Source organism: Leptopilina boulardi, unplaced genomic scaffold (assembly GCF_019393585.1).
Source record: "Leptopilina boulardi isolate dan_hultmark-lab unplaced genomic scaffold, ZJU_Lbou_2.1 LbouV2_123, whole genome shotgun sequence".
NCBI lineage: Eukaryota > Metazoa > Arthropoda > Insecta > Hymenoptera > Figitidae > Leptopilina > Leptopilina boulardi.
This window is the reverse complement of record NW_026137667.1, coordinates 3,019,625-3,039,784: the sequence shown is the minus strand read 5'-3', so window position 1 is coordinate 3,039,784 and position 20,160 is coordinate 3,019,625. Positions and strand designations below refer to the sequence as shown.

The 20,160-nt window shown below is 31.0% G+C and overlaps 1 protein-coding gene across 1 annotated transcript in view; it reads left to right on the top strand.

The window, feature by feature from the left end:
* Positions 1-277: 277 nt before the first annotated feature.
* Positions 278-20,160, top strand: part of LOC127288019 (nudC domain-containing protein 3-like) — a gene marked incomplete at its 5' end in the record, with an annotated part of 67,188 nt that continues 47,305 nt past the window's right edge. The window contains one exon of the mRNA XM_051315212.1: positions 278-345. Within this exon, the coding sequence (XP_051171169.1) occupies positions 278-345 (68 nt within the window). The remainder of the gene's footprint in view (positions 346-20,160) is intronic.

Below are 20,160 nucleotides of genomic sequence, written 5' to 3'. Positions count from 1 at the left end.
CTATTGTGAATAAAAAAAAATTTTTATAAATCTTGTACAAATGTTTATAATTAAAGAAAATAAATATTTCTTTTAATTATAAAGAATTATCAGAATATTATAAAAAAAAAAATTGAATATATTTTTAATTAGTAGTAAACAATAATTTTTTAATAAATATTTTTAATAATAAATCGATATTTTAAGTGAAGTGATCAACAACTTACCGACGGAACAAGGACTACTTTCGTGAATAGAATAAAGATGGCACGACTTCCTCGATTTGGGATTTAAATAAAAAGCGGATGAAGAGAATCGTAATTACAGGTTTTCTACTTGTCCGAGATGGTCTGAAAATGTTCAAACGTGAGTAGTAGTTTAACACTTTGGTTTTGAAATTTATTTAGTATTTAAATTTTCAATTGTTTTATATTTAATTTTTTGATATTGCATTTGCAAACAAATTTTTTTTTTATTACATAACTAATGAAAATTGTAAGAATTTAAAAATAAGAAAATGCTCTTATTTTAATTCACTATTGAGTTAATAGCGCAGCATCTTATTTACCTTACAATTTTTTGTGTTTTTTAAAAAAGAATTTGCAATTATATCTTAAAAAGGTATAAAAATATATACTACATCCAGAGAAATATTTTATTTAGTGTAAATAAATTTTTTATTTCAAATAAATATTTATTTGGCTCTGAGATAAATTTTCTCTGGTTGTATATAAATTATATTTAAAAAAATTTTCTCGCCGGTCTTAAAAATTAAAATGTATTTTCCGGTAATACAAAAATTCCTTTTTTTAAAGCGCGTCATATATTTGTCTCAGCTAAATAAATATTTCCGCATTAAATAAAATATTGAAACAAATAAATTTTATTTGAAACAAATATTTTCTGAGACAAATTTTCATTTACATACGGATATTCTAAAAATTTAATTACTCTGGAAGTCTAAAAGAAAAAAATTTGAAAAATTAAAAAAATTTCCTATTTCCTAATTTTTTTGTTTTAAAATGGGTATTCGTGGGTGGGAAATTGTCTCCACTTCTGTCAAGAGATTTTTTTTCTTGGTGGACAGATGATGAGGCCTTTTGGCATCCATCAAAAAGGAAAAAAAGAAAAAAAAAAAAAACTGTCGGACGTGTGGCGTGCGTTCGTCGAACGGGACGTTATAACTAGACTTTGAGTTTGTCTCTTTTTTTTTTCTTCTTCTCTTGTCCCCGTGTGTTCTTAAATGTACCGCCTCTATTCTCTTCATTCCCTTACACTTTTTTTCAGCCCCTTTTATTTTTCTCATTTCCTATGTGGGGGCTAGAAAATGCGTTTAATTAACATAGCTCTCTCTGGCATGGTTGCATCCCTCTCTCAAGTGTGAGGAGTTAAGCCAGCAGTCAGCCAGTCAGGTTTCACGGACCATTGCGCACCGGCTACATACACACGTGCACATACAGTATTGGCCTTGCCCTGTCTTGTCTCGTTTCGTTTCGTTTTGTCATGTCTCATTTTTTTTTCTTATATAGAAATGAAAAATTGTCATTTTTTTTACATGGGATATATAACTTCAGAAATTTTTTTCTCGCCGAAGTTATACTAATTTTTGAAAATATTATATAGTTTTATACAAAAAAAAACTAGGAAAGTAATTCTTTTTTCTGTTTGTTGTTTTTTGTTATTTAATAAATTTTTAATAATTAATTCTTATTAAGAGATTCAATAACAGTTTAGGAGTGGTTTCTAAAAGAAATTATTTGGGACACATGATTATGTTCTAAAAATCATTATAGTCATACTTTACATTTTATCGAATTTTATTTGTCCTAATTAGTTTTGAGCCGAATTTTTATTTGTTCGAAATAGCATTTGGCATAATTTACATCAAAGCGATTTTTTATTTGTCAGAATTTTTATTTGCTCGAATTTTCATTTAACATAATAGGCATTTTAAAGAATTTTTATTGGGTAGAATTTCATTGAATAGAATTTTCATTCAGATGAATTTTCATTTTTTCGAATTATTATTTGATATAATTTCCATATAATCGAATTTTCATACTACAGAATTTTTACTTAACCGACAAATCATTTAATAGAATTTCTAATTGATAGAATTTTCAGTTGTCCGAATTTTCAAATGGCCGAACAAACAATCGACAGAAAGATTTCAGCGCGATTTTTAAAATCAACCAATCACAATTTTATGAATAATTTTTGATTGGTTGATTTTAAAAATCGCGCCAAAATCTTTCTGTCGATTGTTTGTTCGGCCATTTGAAAATTCGGACAACTGAAAATTCTATCAATTAGAAATTCTATTAAATGATTTGTCGGTTAAGTAAAAATTCTGTAGTATGAAAAATCGATTATATAGAAATTATATCAAATAATAATAATTCGAACAAATGAAAATTCATCTGAATGAAAATTCTATTCAATGAAATTCTACCCAATAAAAATTCTTTAAAATGCCTATTATGTTAAATGAAAATACGAGCAAATAAAAATTCTGACAAATAAATAATCGCTTTGATGTAAATTATGCCAAATGCTGTTTCGAACAAATAAAAATTCGGCTCAAAACTAATTAGGACAAATAAAATTCGATAAAATGTAAAGTATGACTAATGATTTTTAGAACATAATCATGCGTCCCAATTATTTTGACAACTTTTTGGTATAAAAAAATAAGAGTGTTATTGTATTTTATTTTAATTTCTCACAATTTCTCGTTATTGCAAAATTTGAAATTTCGAATCTGTTGGATTTGGAAAAAGAACTAAATCGCATTAGTGATCTAGATCATATAGATCATGATTTGGATCTATAAAAAACGTCTATATACGACCATATTTTTCGAAATTATTTTTTTAAATTTGATATCTTATTTTTATACAAAATGTTTATATTCATTAACATTTTTGTATATTTTATTGTATCCGTCGATTATTTGTTTTCTTATACATATATTATTGGTATATTGGACCTTCACGGAAGTCGAATTTTATTTTGATATTTCGAAACAAAACAAAATTATGTTTATATAATTTTAATTTACAATTTTGATTCGTTTTCGTGAATGAAACGAAAAAGTTTTAATATTTTTGTTTTTTTTTTTGGTTGCAATAAAAGACAATTAAAATTTTATTTTCTGATTCAATAACGAAACAGAAGATTTGTGAATGGGAAACTAAAATATATATATACTTATAGGAGGGGGAAAGTGACATTTTGAAAAATGTTTTCACGCACGTCATTTGGTAGTAAAATAATATATTTTAACTGGAATTAAAATTAAATTTCATTCATTAAACTCATATACTTATTTTGATTGAGAGATTAAAAAGTTTTATTTGATTTAAATAATCGTTTACTTGACTATTAACAAATAAATATTTATTTGTATATTAAATATAATTGTTATTTGAGATGGTATTTGTTTCAAATAAAGAAATATTTCTCCAAATATATAATTTATTTAATTCAAATAAAAATTATTCGGTTCAAGTAAATATTTATTTGATAATAGCTCGATTATTTTAATCAAATAAATTTTTTTTTCAGTGCGTGAATCAAAATTAAAGAAAGTTTTAATTCAGATATCACACCCAGAGAAATGATTTATTTAAATCAAATATAAAATATATTTGAATTAAATAAATGTATATTTGTCACAGAGCAAACTAACATATTTATTTGGTGTAAATAAAAATTTTATTTTGCATAAATAAATTTTTGTTTAGTTTAAATAAATTTTTTATTCCAATGAAAAAAAATATATTTGCAACAAATAAATGAGTTAGTAGGCTCTGAGACAAATATACTATTTCTCTGAGTGTCAAAAACAAAACTTAAAGTTCATTTTTGATTCTGATTTAATCTTATATATAGATAAAAAGAAGAGAAATATTAATCTATTTTTTTTGCGATTATTTTATAAATTTGCAAATTAAAAAATAGTCTTTTTTTATGATGGGAATTAGTAAAATGTTTTTGATTCGCATATTTCTATACATAATTTATTAACGTTTTAACAAAATAATGCCTTTTGTTATATAATTCTTCGTATTTTGATTCTGAACTATATTGATTTATACAATGATAAAATAGAATCGATTTCCTCTTTAGAAAGCTTTGTTTTACACCCTTATTTCTTATTACTCGCATTGTTCCTTTATTTTTTTGCAGTATTTTTTTTTTGACGAATTCTACGTATAACTAAAATATATTTCTTCAATGATATATTATTGAAGATATTAAACAGAAGAAAAAATTATTTAATTTAAATGATCAGTTGTTTTACATGAAACAAATATTTCTTTGTATATCAAACAATAATTATTGGAGTCAATTTAATGATATATTTGTTTCAAATACAGAAATTGTTAATTTAAATACATTTTATTTAATTCATATAAAAATTAGTTGGTCCAAGTAAATATTTATTTGATAATAGTCGATTATTTCAATGAAATACATTTTTTGAAAAAAAAAAATTATTTGATTCAAATAATCGGTTTACTTGAGTATTGTCAAATAAATTTTTAATACTTGAATCAAATAATTTTTATTTGAATCAACACAGAAAATTAAAAGGCATTAAAATAAGCTGCAACGCTTCTTATTTTAATCCAATTTTGCTTATTTTAATCCATTTTGGTATTAAAATAAGCAAAATTGTATATTAAAATAAGAAGCGTTGCAGCTTATTTTAATGCCTTTTAATTTTCTGTGAAATAAACTGTATTTGAACCAATTATTTCTGTATTTGAAACAAATATACTATTTAAATTGACTCAAATAATATAATTATTTGATATAAATAAATATTTATTTGATAATAGTCAACTGATTATTTGAGTCAAATAAATTTTTTTTTCAGTGTATATCAGTGCAGAAGGATTATTTTGTCATTAATGGCATCTATTTTCTTGAAATGATTTCTTATATCATTTTCTTCTTCTTCTTCCACACCCCCTCGATTATTTTTTTCACGTTACATATTTGTCAACATATGTAACTATATTGTGTGTAAATATATTTATATAAAGGTGTATTTCGCATATGTGCAAGAAGGAGAGGCGATGAATGTTTAAATTACAGAGGAAGAGAAATAGGCTGTTTTGACTGATAGAGAAAGAGGGAAATATATATATATATATATATATATATGTACTGAGAAAAGAGAAGGGATATATGTGGAATATCTGTACACAGCGTTTCTGGTTATATGTATAGAAAAATAATACATACAGGCAACTCAGATATATGTGAGCTGTGCCCAGTGCTCATGTATATAGGTACCTATCTATACCAAATGGTAAATGAGAGGGTAGACGTTGGTTCCGGACGCCCGCAGCTAGCGGCGGCCCAAAGCTCCGTCTACTGCGGGGCTATGTGCGTTAATATACCGGGTGACTTGGCATAACTTACAATTATAGTAATACACCAGATTTCAAGAAACAATATCATATATATGTCGTGTAATTTAACAAATAATGGAAAGAAAAAAATTTATATTACAAAATTTTTGAAGAAAATTTAGTTTAATTTAAACTAAATGTGAATTTATTTCAGATTTTTTAAAAATTCGCCATTTTTATTTATTTATTTTTTATTTTTTCCCCTTTCAAAAATTTTATAAATAATTAACAGAGTTGTTTAAAGAATATTAATAAGTATATTGTTTAACTGAAGTTGAAATTAAATAACAATATTTTGAGATATTTTCAGAAACTGAAACCTTTAATTTTATTAATAAAAAAGAATTGATAAAATTTTAATGTTTGTAAGGCAGGGAAGAAAATCTTTATACCCATAGAACAGTGATATGTTTCACTAAAACAGCGAAAGTTTTCGTTATTCTAGAGAAATATATCGCTGTTCTAAAGAAACTTATCGCTGTTCCAGGTAAAGATTTTTTTGCGTAAAAATAATGTCTAATATATATAATTATACCGGAAAGAAACATTTAAATTTAAATTCGGTACAGACTCCGAAGAAAGGGACCTAAGAAGCAAAGAATTATATAGGTTATGTTTATGATCGATTTATCTCGATGAATATAGCTCCGACCAATCATAAACATAACCTATAATTTTTTTGCTCCAAAGGTCCCTTTCTTCAGAAAGGGACATGAGAAACGAAAGAATCGATATTATTAGTATTAATTAATAATATTATTAATAATATTACTAATAATAATATTAATATTATCAATTATTATATTAATAATAATACTAATATTTTTATTAATTATCAGATTTATATTACTGAATAATGAAAAAGAAAGGAAATCGAATTTTTTTAAATTGGTATTAAAATTTAATGAAAAAAAAAATTTATTTGATTCAAATACCAGATTACTTGACTATTATCAAATAAATATTATTACTTGAACCAAATAATTTTTATTTAAATTAAATAAATTGTATTTGAAGCAATAATTTCTGTATTTTAAAGAAATACAATTTAATTATCTCGAATAATAATTATTTGATACAAATAAATATTTATCTAATAACAGTCAAGTAATTGAGTATTTGAATCAAATAAATTTTTTTTTCAGTGTAATAAATGTGAAATTAGAGAATTTTGCACAAATATTTTTCGCCAGTATTAACACTACATAAATCTGGAAAAAATTCAAAATCTGTCTGAAAAACGCGTTTTCCAAAAGCACTAAAAGAATTTGTTTTTTCTAGTTAATATAAAACTAATATCAACCTAATATAATTTCTATATGAATTTTAAAAATTATTAATTTTTGTAAATTAGATTAATTTACTGAATATTGAAAAAATTTTTGCAGAATTATATTCTATTTTTCTGATAAATTGTAATTTTATACGAGGTCACCCGTTATATAGTTTCGCGTGCATGTATTGAGGGATACGACCACAGTGAAAAGGTTACATGCCATATCGGTGTAAGAACGTGGGTCGATGGGATGAGAGAATCGTCGTCCGGAACAAACGTCTACCCTCCGAGTTGATAGGTTGTTCGAGTGAGAGAGAACGGGAGTTCACGAGATAGAATTAGAATGAGATGGAGTCATTACTGTGTTATACACGAGCGGAGTGAGAAAGAGGAGATTCAGAATATACACGTTGGCGAAAGAGAGACAAATAGATAACGAGTAAAGAGAGTAAGGGAGAAAAAGTGAGATAGAATGAGAGGTGGCTGCGAGAAAGAAGAGGCTTAGCCTCATGGTGAAGGTGCTGTTGAAGAAGAAGAAGGAGGAGGAGGAGGAGGTGGAGTGAAGATCGAATAAGAGAACCTAGAGCGCTCGTTTCGTTCGGTTTGCTTTGCCTTGGCTTTTGGTAGCCTACGAGAAGCACCGGACCAGTGAAAAAGAATAAAGGCAAAAGAGTGAAAAAAAAGAACTGAAAAACATTAAAAAATAAAGAGGTACAGCACATTGAAGAACAAGGTGGTTAGGGAGAGTATATATATATATATATATGAAAGAGGATAGGTAGGCAGGAGGAGGGCTCACGTAGAAATCATCCTACTGTCTTAGCTGGCTACTACTCCTGAAGGGTCCCATGTGAACCATTTATAGATCTTTTCGATCACTTTTCCTCTCTAACATTTTTTTCTTACGGCTTTTCTATAGGATTTTAATTACATTTTTTCAAAAATTTTCTTTTTTTGCTAGATTGCGCTTTCAAAATTAGTTATGATTTTACGTTTTAAGTTTAGGTTTCCATTGTGATAAATAATAAACTATTTCAAGAAAACATTTTTTTATTTCAAAAAAAGGAATTGTATTTTTGCAAATTATTGAAATATGGTTTATTTAAATCAAATAAAAATTATTTGATTCATACTTCTCTCAGAGCTATATATATTTGTCTCAAATAAATGAAAATAAAAAATTTTTCTAACTGCGATTATCAAATAAATTTTTTATAGATTGTATAGTAAGATTCAGTTAGAAAAATTAAATCTGTAAAAGCATTATATATAGTTTCTTGCGATGTTAAAAATCTTCTTCATTTTATATGCATATTAATTTTTCAAAATATTTTTTTATATTATTTTTGTTATATATGAAAAAAAAGAGTATCATATAATGGAAAGTGGTACAAGCCACTGATAACAGATGCCATAATTTGAAGAGGATTAAATTGAACTTTTAACGCAGATAATTATAGGTTTTATAATTTATGCCCGTGTGTGGTAGATAAATCACTAGGAGTGTGTGTAGACATTATAGAGGTCGTCAGGGATAAGAATGCGTGAATAAGTTGCAAAAGGGATATATATATATATATATAGTTTTGCAAATTGGCTGTTTACAACCATCAAAGAGAATAAAACAATCCCAATCAATTAATTCATTTTAAAAATTCTCGTTTTTCTATATAAAAAATAAAATAAGGGAAAAAATATTTTACACGCGAGAAAAATACATATTTGATTATATTTTTTAATAATTAAATGTCACAGCAAATATTTATTAGCTGTAAAAACTAATTGTTAACTGAATTAGCTGACAATAATATATATAGGATATTAGCTTATAAATTTTTATCATTCAGAAAATTTAATATTTTTTCCCTATACTTCTTCAAGAATTGAAAAAATATATATTGTTCTATACAATTTAGTATAATAGATTTAATTGTTACACAATTGATTGGATATTATGCTTTTAAGTGTTATGAATATACGACAAGCACATATACGTTTCATTGAACGATGAGAATAATACTTGTCAAATAAATGTCACGATTTTCCGATAATGCATTGAGTTACATATATACAGAATGTATATATTTGTACCTTAACTATATATATTATATTTGTCTACTTTTAAAAATAATCTAAGGATGTTGAATATAAAAAAAAAATTAACAAATTACCTTAAATAACAACGAATTTGCAAAAAAGCGCATCTGTGAATCTAATATTTGTTACGTTCAAATCCGAATGACACATGGGCACTAGTACCTTACGGATTTTTTAACCTTCATTATTATTGAGGTTTTGTTTTAATAAACTTAAAAATTTTTATCCCCCATATTTCATTGCATAAATTTATTTGCATTTTTAGAATAGGATCTGCTGCTGCGTAATCAGAATCCATAATTACGTAAAATTTTTGTATTATATATACACGCATATAACCATCCGTAAATAATATTTCGTTAAATATAGAGTTACATATTACGCACAATAGGTATATACTATTATGTAAATTTTTTATATAAATTTCGTATGACAAGATATAATACGCATATATTGCAAATATTTGTACCATATCTAAAATTTAAATTTATTATAACACAGTTAAATATATGAATTTTTTTTTTCTAATTTAAAACTATTTTTTTCACAATGAAAGGTTATGTATATATATATAGTAAATATAGTAGGTCGCGCAGGATATAACCAATTTAGAATTCTTATTTTACCTTTGGCAAACTTCTGTCGATTTCAGGGCCTTAGCGCATCCGCAGCTTGTTTAATGAGGGTCTTAAAGCGCAGTTTGAGTCAATGAAGGAAATCGTAAAAACCGGAGCAGCACCATAAAACTTGCTTTTTTTTCTCTTTTGAAAGCATCGATTTCCGTCGTATTGCGTAAGACAGTCTACGGTGTTAAGCATAAAGCTTCAAGTGATAATAATAATCTTTATTCGTAACCGCGAACAAAGCAGAGGACCACCAGCTAAGTCCTCTTCATATTAAAAAAAAAGGCAGATGAAAATTATAATTCTAAAGCGCAGAGACGCTAAAATTTCAAATATGACGAAATAATTTATATATGAAAAAAATATTTAAGAAAAAATAATTCTTGTCAAAATACATAGTTCGAACGATATAGAAAATTTTGAATTGTTCCCTGAGGTTTTGTACTCTGAATATATTCGTTGTATCTCATTTTTGAATCAAATCTCCTTTTTGGTTGAGACAATAAGTCGTCATGAATTCCGGATGCCTTTTTGTGACAAAGACACACCCGAAGATATATATATTCACATCTAATCTCGAGGTCATCTTGACACTCGTCTCCTCGAATCAGAGACTGAAAAGGTATCACCGGGGAATTCCCTCGTCACGGGCCACACAGTCCAGGTGTTTTCTTGATGAAAGATTCTCTTTAACTCGTGTCAAGATTGCGTTTAATGTATTCAAAATAAATAAAAATATAAACTTTCCCTTCAGTTCAGTATACTATATATCACTGTAAAAAGAAGGTACTAAAATAGTACCGATTTTAGGTATCAAAATAGAACTAAATGACAATTTAGTACCTTAAGTAGGTATTAAATTAATACCTTTCGTTTTACAGTGTATGATATACTGAAATTAGTGCAGTTAGACACTTTTTACTGCAAAAATTGTAACGGAATATATATGTGTGAAAGTCTATAGTAAAAAGTTCTATACTTCTTGATACGATTTGTGTGCCTTAGGCCAAAAAGTTACATGCAAACTGATGGACAGGTGACATAGATGAATGCCGCTCATTTGTCTCACTTCGAGACGAGTGCGTGGACTAAGAGCGAAAAAGAACACTGAATAAGTTAGGAGATGAAAAAAGAAGGTATAGAGAAAGAGCGAAGATAAAAAAAAACCTCAACTTTTGGGCAGCAGGCACCCTGTTGGGAATGGACATCCCGCTGGCAGCGGTCAATTTGTTGTATACTTTTTTCTCTTTTTTCTTTCATTACGCTTCAACCGTTCATCCTTTTTGCTGCTCGGGATTCACTAGCCAAATTTGGTAATAAGCGCAGAGAGCAAGAAAATATAACAAAATTTATTTTATCCATTAGATAACACAAAGTTAATCCAAAATTTGTATATATATAAAAAAGAATGTTCGAAATTAAATATTAGTGGCTAATTTTTGAACTATTAGATTTGTATATGGGAATAATGTTGCGTTCATCATCAGAGTAGTCAGTGCGGGCATCTCACGGGCCAAAGACTTATGGATATCCATAGCAACCAAGTCAAAGCCATTAATAACTCAGGTGGTAACGCCCACCTTCATTTTATACCTTTTCTTTTAAGTCGAGCGTGGACCAAGAGGTATGAAAACAGGTATATAGATACGCACCGCGGAATATATTGGAATACCTGAGAAATTTAGTGCCTCGCCACTAAATTTCATTCTCCCGTGACTTTGCAAGTGACTGTTATATGTGCAGCACCTGCAAAACACCATCAGGGATGAAAATCCCAAAGTTTCCAGGGGTGCGTATCGAAAGGCTTTTTTCATCACTTTCGCTTGTTTTCAAAAAAATGATCATTTCTATACTAGATGATCATTATCACTTTCTCCATGTATATTAGGTAATTTTTTTTGCTTTTAATTATATGCACAAGTACAAAGGTGTCACCTCGTGGCAGGAGATCACAGAGTAGGCGGGATCACAACATTTATTTTATATATCTAGAACATTCGAGGCTTTGAAGTGCTCGTAACCCGAATCAGTGATTCCGTCAGGTGCAGTAGGGGTCCAAACACCCCGTAGATTCGGATGCGTCACAGTCACACCTTCGTCCATGCAGCTTGATCAAATTTATGTTGATAGGTTAGCATATATATATATATCTACCTTGTGCGAAGGACATCTGTGGTTTCCATTTCCGCCTCGTGAATTTCGATAAAGCAAAATTATTCTCATTTCATTAAATATATTTTGGCTTCAATTAAAAAAAGAATCCTAGAGCTTTTAAGTGATTTAGTTTCGATTAAAAAATGGAGATGAAGCTTTCCGCGCGTTTCGCCAAGTTCTGGTTCAGCGGTTGCATAGCGTAAAAGTAGCCGCGGAGAGAGAGAGAAGAAGAAGAGGGGCTCAGAGGCCAACTGATCATCGCATGCATTTAAATTGGTTCATTAAAGCCCCATAACCCACCCCCCCTCCCTTTCCCAGAGTCCCTGCTCAGCAGTACCCGACACTATATGCAAAAGGACACACAACCTTGCATTTTATAGAAAAAAATCTGATTTGAGCATTTTGATAATTTATTTTGTTAACGATTTGTAATTGCAAATCGTTATATGATCAGGGGAAGTTTTATAAAGACACGCGCGCGTGACCAGAGTTCTCGCAGTCAGGCTGTCTGTCAAGACAAGCTGAGAGACAAGCCCCAGTAGTTACCGTCACGCGGTCGGCCCTGCAATCATCCTACACACGGATCCGTCAGCTACCACCACCTCCCCCTCTTTCCCTTTTGCATCCACGCCCCTCTCACCCAAAGCCGCCTTTACACCACCACCACCCAAACCCTCAATTTCCCCTCCGCATACCTTATCCCCATTGTAACAACCCCTGAACTATCACTATTCCCTTTTCGAGAGTGACGGCTGTATATGTAGGTGCGCGCACGCGATCGTTCCGTGGCACGTGGGAACCCAAAGTGTGCTTCCTATATGGGCAAAACATCAACGATCAACCACTACCCGAGGGTAGTCGACGACGACAACATCGTCCATCTCCAATCACCCCCTGACTGCCTGCCTGCCTGCGTGATTACTCAAACACTAATTTGCTATTTTCCACTCTCTTTCACATGCATAAATATAACTATTTTATACTTACTCATTCTTGTACATTTACCAATCGGAATTATACTCACAATTTAACTTTTCAATATATGATATATTATATACATATTTTTCAATTATCGGTTTGGGGGGTGAGTTTCAAATAACCAGCTTTCTGATATATTTCTGCTGAGGAAGAAAGGAACTGTTTGTAGTTTCCTAAATAGCAAGGAAAAAGTAAAGTTTTCCAGCACAGTCTATTTTAATCATGAAATTTTGCCATGGCCCAGATGGGGACCGGATTAGTCTGCCTTATTAGGGAATGAAACGCCGCGACTGATGTGGACCTAATTAGGAAATCTCCGATTTGGCCCTGCGATCAGGTGTAGCGTTTCAATTTCTGCACGGGATTGTAAGAAAATTACAATAGGGAAATACCGATGCAGAAATTTTGCCAGGGGCCGGATCAGGCTGCCCTATTAGGGAATGAAACGCCGCGCCTGATGTGGCCCTGATTAGGAAATCCCCAATTTCTAGTCGCCCTGATTTGGCCTCTGATCAGCGTTTCATTCCCTACTAGGGCAATTTCTACATGGATAGTCACGTGACGTTAAGGTGGCGCTCCTAGTGTCCACTATCGGCAATACAAAACACCGTACAGTGTCAAATAGCTTCTGCTTCGTCGAATATTTTAATTTTTTCCACGCGTATCTCCTCTTATCATTCACTAAATATTTTAGAACCGAATTTCTTTACAAAATACAGTTTCATCAATTACTATAAATTCAGTCACGAATTTTGAAATACAGATTGTGTCGAACTGATTACAGGTCTCGCGTCCATTGTAATCATATGTTTAATCATTCTTCGTCAATCGTCGGAATAGTCATTGATGAAAACTTTCATAAACGCGTTTGATCTTGCATATACATATATATATAAACTTTAGTGGGCGGATTAAGATGAAGTCGCGAAGAGATGAGAAAAAGAAGCTAGGCGAATTGGAGGGGTCTTTGGAGCAGACCCCTGCCGAGCAGTTTTGTACCAGAAGGGGTCCCTGCCCGAAAGGGGAACCCCTGGAGTGATAATTAGGGTTCCGCGAGTGTTTCTGGCCTAGAAAGGCGATCCTTGAAGTTTTGCCGCTCACTGCCCCGAAAAACATCGTCCAGTCATCGTGCGTGTACTTCAACCTGACCCAAAACCTCCCACTCAGCTTCATTACGTTGCGATCCTCATATTCTACACATCAAAAAAAAAGAAAAAAAAAAACACTTCTCTCCCTCTATATGGTTTTCGTTGGATTTTCTAACAAACTCTGTCATGTGGTCTTCGATCAATCCTAGAAATTTATAACCTTGAAGCCATCTGTTTCTTTTTTTTATTGATCAGAATTGAACTTTTGTTACTTTTTACGTGAAACGCGTATTCTTTTCGTATTTTGGAAATAGACATCAAAGTATTAAGAGCTAAACTTTGACTCGGATATTAGCGGACGTTTTGTTATTCTGGTCATATATATATGTAAAAAAAAAGAAAAAAAAGTTTGTGGTTTACCAAAGCCCGCACCACCTGTCTCGTTTTCCTTGAACAACTGTCCATCAAGTCTAGCATAGTCCAATCCAACAGACAGCTCCACTTGATCAACCAAATTTATTTGTGAAACAAATCCTACCCCCTGTATATGCATATCGTTGTGGTGTGAAAATAGGCACACACTAACTTTTACTCTCATTTTTTGCTGAACAAATTTTCTATATTCTATATATTATTGTATTAATTTCTTGAATTCTTCAACCGATTTTAAATTCTAATTTTTTTCTAACTATATAGATTTTATCGATAAATTTCTACTATTTCTAAACTATTATCATTCATCAAAATAATGATCCAAAGAAGTCATTTTTCTCTGCGCGTGTAGGAGTATATTGTTACTTCTAGTATTATTATTGCTCCAAGAGTATATCAGTATTTCTAAATAAAATCAAAGATTTCTGAATTTCCTCGTAAAAGAGAGCTATATATGTCGCTAGAAATGAGGCCATCAGTCACTATAGCGAGAGATAAATCTAAATCATAAGTTACAGTGAGGCCATAGGCCGTGTGGGAGACGTATCTACAGGGATGCTGGGGCGCTCGATCCTCGGTGGTAGCCCGTATCAAGATCTCTTTGCATTTCAGAATGGGGAGAGCTTCACCCCCTACAGACGGGCTTTCGGGCGTGCTTATCTCGACTCTATTCCCGAAGGGCGAACCCTGTCAGCCTGGGACTCAGTAGATAACAGAGTTCTTGCTTGTACTTTCCTATCCTAAATTGTACAGGTTGTCGAAAACGTCAAATATCTCGCGCATTGTTATATTTGCCAACTAAATTTCTCATTCAATCTTCTGTAATAGAAGTATTTTTTTACAAAATATATATTTTTAATTTAGAAAATATTAATAAATTATAAAATATTTATGGAATATTTATAAAAATTTTATAAAATATTTTACTTTATTTACTTTATCATTTGTATAACACTGCAAAAGTTGTGCATCATATCACACATGAAACCTCTACTCTGAACAGGTCAAGATAAGGCACCCTATTCCTCTCTTCTTCTCTATATCTCTCTTTTTCGTATATATATATATATATATATATATAGCGTGCAGAGAGCTGGCGTATATACAAAGGGGGGTGTGAGTTGGAGGGTGGTCGCTCGTTCGTGAAATAAGCTCTGCAGGGTTTTAGTGGTTGAGCTTGGGGTGACTTAAGGGTGCAAATGTTGGGGCCCCGAAAACAGTCTTTGGCCCTCCCAGCTGCCGATGACGTTTCCACGTGGGTACCCGCGAGGCTCGCGTGTTTTCGACACAGTATATATACACCAATGAGTTTAATGCTCATGCAGCAACCCCATAATGCACCCTTGTGTTCTTCTTACTGAATTTCGATTCCAAGTGAGGATAAATCGTCAAGTGCTTTCAAAAGCTTGTTTTTCAACATCACGTGTCAGAATTTTTTTTCATTTATATAAATTTTGTGAGAGAAAGAGTATTTTTGCTAGAAACTCTTTGTTTCAATTGTTCTTTTTCAGTATACTGTGAAACAGCTTCTTATCACAAATTTTGAATAGGTATAAACAAAATTGATAGTTCTGGTAGGATTGAAAATAATTTTCCTTCTAAGTTATAAATTATATTATTTGGATATTTTTCAATTTTAATATATCCCAATGAGGTTTTGATTGAAAAAGAAATATACACAGTAGTTGTAGTTGACTCGTGCAGTCAAAATATATTCTTATGCCTCAGGGGTCCACGCAGATATTTATCATTATATATATAGAAATACATATTTTTATTATCTATTCAAAAGTATCTCAGAAACGACAAAAGTCTGGGTGTGGTTTAGACATATACAGAACAAGTTTCTGACGTTATGAAATAGATACATTTATTTATCAATATATACCTTCTGTAAATTGATGGTGTAGTTCGTCATAACTAATATCCGGTTTTTTTTTCTGTTATAATCGGTTATAATACCAAAAGAGCATATCCTGAATCGGCCCGAGTGCCTACTGTTGTGCCTCGGGGATCCAAGGGGTATAAATTAAAGGGACTACTTTCTCTATATTGAGGAAGTAAGATCAAAAAATGTTTTAGGAAAACATATCTTGGATGAAAACTCGTGAATGTAATTTTTCGTATCAGCAAATGTGACGACTACCCTTTTTGAAAAGAAAACTATACTCGTTCTTATATATATATGTAAGATAGGTTGGTACAGGGAGTTTAATCACGGGGGCTATCACAAGTCCTAAGTGGGCTTCCTGCCCGCTTCGGAATTATAGATAATGTCAGATAATAATAACAGACCCTGTAGGGCAGACCAGCCAGAGGCAATAAGTATAAGGTAACAGAAGGTGGTAGTGGTGGTGGTATTAGTAGGAGGATAAGTATAGGTTGTGAGGCTGTGGACTGCGGTCCCACTCACTCAGGGTTACCTTCTGGTAGAGCAGGAGTCAGACCCAGCAGTCTGGGCCCCATACGTGCCGGGCCGTAGGGTCAACCCGGTCCCCGTTTTCATCTCTTCACCCCTTTCGTGACGTTTTTTTTTTTTTTTTTATAATGATTTTAGGAAAAATATTAAATTCTAATGGAAATCCATATTTTTTTTTTGTCATTTATTTCAAGTATACGATGTGTTATACATGTGCATGAATTTAAGGGGTTCGACCAAAGAGTCATAAAGATACGCCTCCCATATGTCCTCCCTTTAGAAAATCTTTAGTTCCCCAATCACACCCTTGCGCCCCACAAAAATTGGCATACAATGTACCAGGTCAAAGAGGTTACGCTATACGAGAACCCATACACTATTAGCCTACACCTCCCAGTACAGATCCTATAAGCATTAAACAGGTGTCCCTTGACAAAGTGGTTTCAAAATCCCGCCTTTAGGAATATTTATTGCGAAATTGGGTAATGACCAAATTATGCATATTAGGAAAAGAAATGGGGAATTGGTAAAATTCACTATATATTTGAGATTGAATAAGAAAAAAATAGTATATATTAAGTCGAGATGAAACCGAAAATTTACTTGAATTAAGAAAATTACGGTTTTTTGGATTTCTTTCATATTACAAATGTTAATTAACTGGTTTTTTGCTATTATTTTCTTAAAATATTGAGGCAAATATATATATATATACTGTTCGCTTTGGGGATTTGCAATTTTATGATAATATTTTTATAGTGCTATCGATATGTAACAGCAATATATGCATAGAAATTTGTGTATTTGTTCTCCACCAGTTCGAATTATGAAAAGGTCATAAACCCTACCAAGGGTTGATTGAGAATAGATATGTAGGTTGAGGGGGCTAGGCAGTGAGAGAAAGAGAGAGAGAGAAAAGCATCAGTTGGGTCAAGGGAAATCTGTAGGGGTAAGGTTTTAATGTTTGTAAGGGGCCTTTCTCGATACAAGTGCCTTCCATGAGGAAAGCCACTTAACTCGTAGAAACAGGGACATAATTGTTCCGTTTCACACTCCCATAATTTTCCTAATAACATATTTTTTTTTTCAACAAATCCCATTTTTTCCCAAATCTATTTTTATTTTATATTTTTGAAACTTTTTTTTAATATACTGACAAAACTTGAAATTTTCAAGACTTTATTTTCCATTTGTATCAAGAATTTAAAAAAGAAAAAAATATTTTTTTTTTTTATGAATGATAATGTATATTGCGACACAGGAGCGCGAGCGGTGGCTTTACCGAGATTGCGTGCGTTTACAAAGCAAATGGCTTGAAAATAACCGAGCGGTATGCCCTGTGGCACCATGAGCGAGAGAGAAGGTTCAAAAGAGACGAGAAGAAGAAGAATAAAGAGCCATTGATTCACCAAATCTAAAGAGAAAAAGAGAAAGTGTGAAGAGAAACGAGAACGATATATATAGGGAAGGGTAGTGAAGCAAGAGAGGGTGCGATTACTCCGCTATATAGAATATGGGGGGCAGTGGTAGAATCTAGGGTCGGAGGGGCGGTATAATCGATGCGGACATGTGCAGTTCCCTTGGGGTAGTTTCGCAACCCCTAACTCGCCAAACCTATTTATACAACAATGCCTTGTACACCCCCATAAACCAGCCTGTGGACCATCGCGTCGTGCAGTACACACCCTCACTACACGCACGGGACCCCCAACTGAGAAATACTATCCCCCTTGGACCCCCCCCCTCCTCTCTCTCTGTCCTTTATAACAAATACATATATAGGCAGTTTTCATATACATGTATGTACACACCCTGTGTATTCGGTTTATAATCAACCCCTGTTCAACAGTTTATCTTGAACGATGTGAGCACGATGCTAAACTCCTTAGGGGGTTTTTTCAAGGGTGCTGGTATTTTAAATAGCAAATACTTATCTACCCGATGGAGCGAACTGGTTATACCCCATACTATATATGAATTATAGTTCACTGCTGTTGATCTAATCAGGTATGAAATTTTAAATTGTTAACAAAAAATAGTTTTCAATTTTTTATGCTTAAATGTTATAAAACCATAAGTGGTTGAAAAAGCTTTTTACTTTATTTTACTAAGGCGAAAATATAAGTGCGATTTAGTATAATTTTCACTATCAATGTTGCTGCAACATTATAAATATGGCAAATATTTTGATGGAACTACACTGAAAAAAAAATTCTGGTTAGGCTATATTTAACATTACTTTCTAGTTATGTTAACCAGAATTCTAGTTGAATTAACTAGAATTCTCGTTAAAATAACCAGAATTCTGGTTAACCTAACCAAAATCAAAATGTTAAATATACCCTAACCAGAATTCTGGTTATTCTAACTAAAATTCTGGTTATTCCAACTAGAATTTTTTTTCAATGTAGTTTTCATAAATTCAAATAAGGAAAGAGTCACGTGACGCGAAGGTGGCGCTCCTAGTGTTCACTATCGGTAATACAAAACGTCGTACAGGCTCCTAATATCGAAATTTCTGTCATACTATCCAGTTCTAAATTATTTTACTATAATAGAGAGTTTAAATATTTTATTGAACTTTTTTCATCGACTTTGTAGTACAGAAAAAAATCCTCCGTATAGAAAATTTGAAAAAGAAATATACTTAAAACACGTGTATTCTTTTACGTGTAAAAATGTTCATATATACAATATGGTGATATATTTCAAGCCAATGTGTATAAAACTGGACCAGCTGAGACACAGATAATCCGGATTTTGGATTAACTTAAGCCTGCTGAAACACCAGGAGGTCTCTATAGTCGTTTGTATGACTGCTTATATATTTTATATTATTATATATGCATATATACAAACATATATATATATACAGGGTGATTTATAATATGTGAACAACCTCTTGTCACAGAAAACTAGACAAAATTCTAAGAGGGACTATTTGGTTAAAAATTAAAAAAAAAATTTTTACAAAATTATAAAAATAAAGATATTTTTTACGTTTTTTGGTTATCCGTAATGCATTCCGTGAAAAAACAAATGGATGACTTCCGATTGAAAGAAATGTTGTGATTGGTTAGTTTAAGAGAAAGTCACTAGAAATTTTCTTTTTTTAATTTGAAAATGTAAACAGAAAATGTTTACAAAATTATTAAATTAAAAAATTAAATGTAAAATAAAAAGTGAAGTGAGTGTAGAAAAATAACCTAAAATGGAATACCAAATGTTTTCTTCGATTTGTTTAACTCAAGGTAAGTAGAGAAAAAATAATTTAAAAAAAACATTCCAGGTTAAGTAGGGTTAACTTGTATACATTTTATAGTTAAAAAAAAATTACTAACACCTGAATAAATAATGATTTAAAACTAAATAATAAAAATAAATAAAAAAATTCATCAATTAATTAATAAATTTTATTAAAAAAAATTGATTTTTTTTTTAAATAATAAAATCACTAATTTTATTAGATTAAAAAAGAAAAATTGATTCTGGAATGAATCTTTTGATTGATTTCAGAATAATTTTTTTGGAACGTCAAAATTTTTGTTAATTTTAATAATTACGTAAATAATTAAAAACTATGAGATTTTCCATTTTTCTATTATTTAATTGAGCGAAAAATTTTTAAAACATTTTTATCATCTTTTTAAATTTAATTAATAATAAAATTCATTAAAAAAAACGTCTG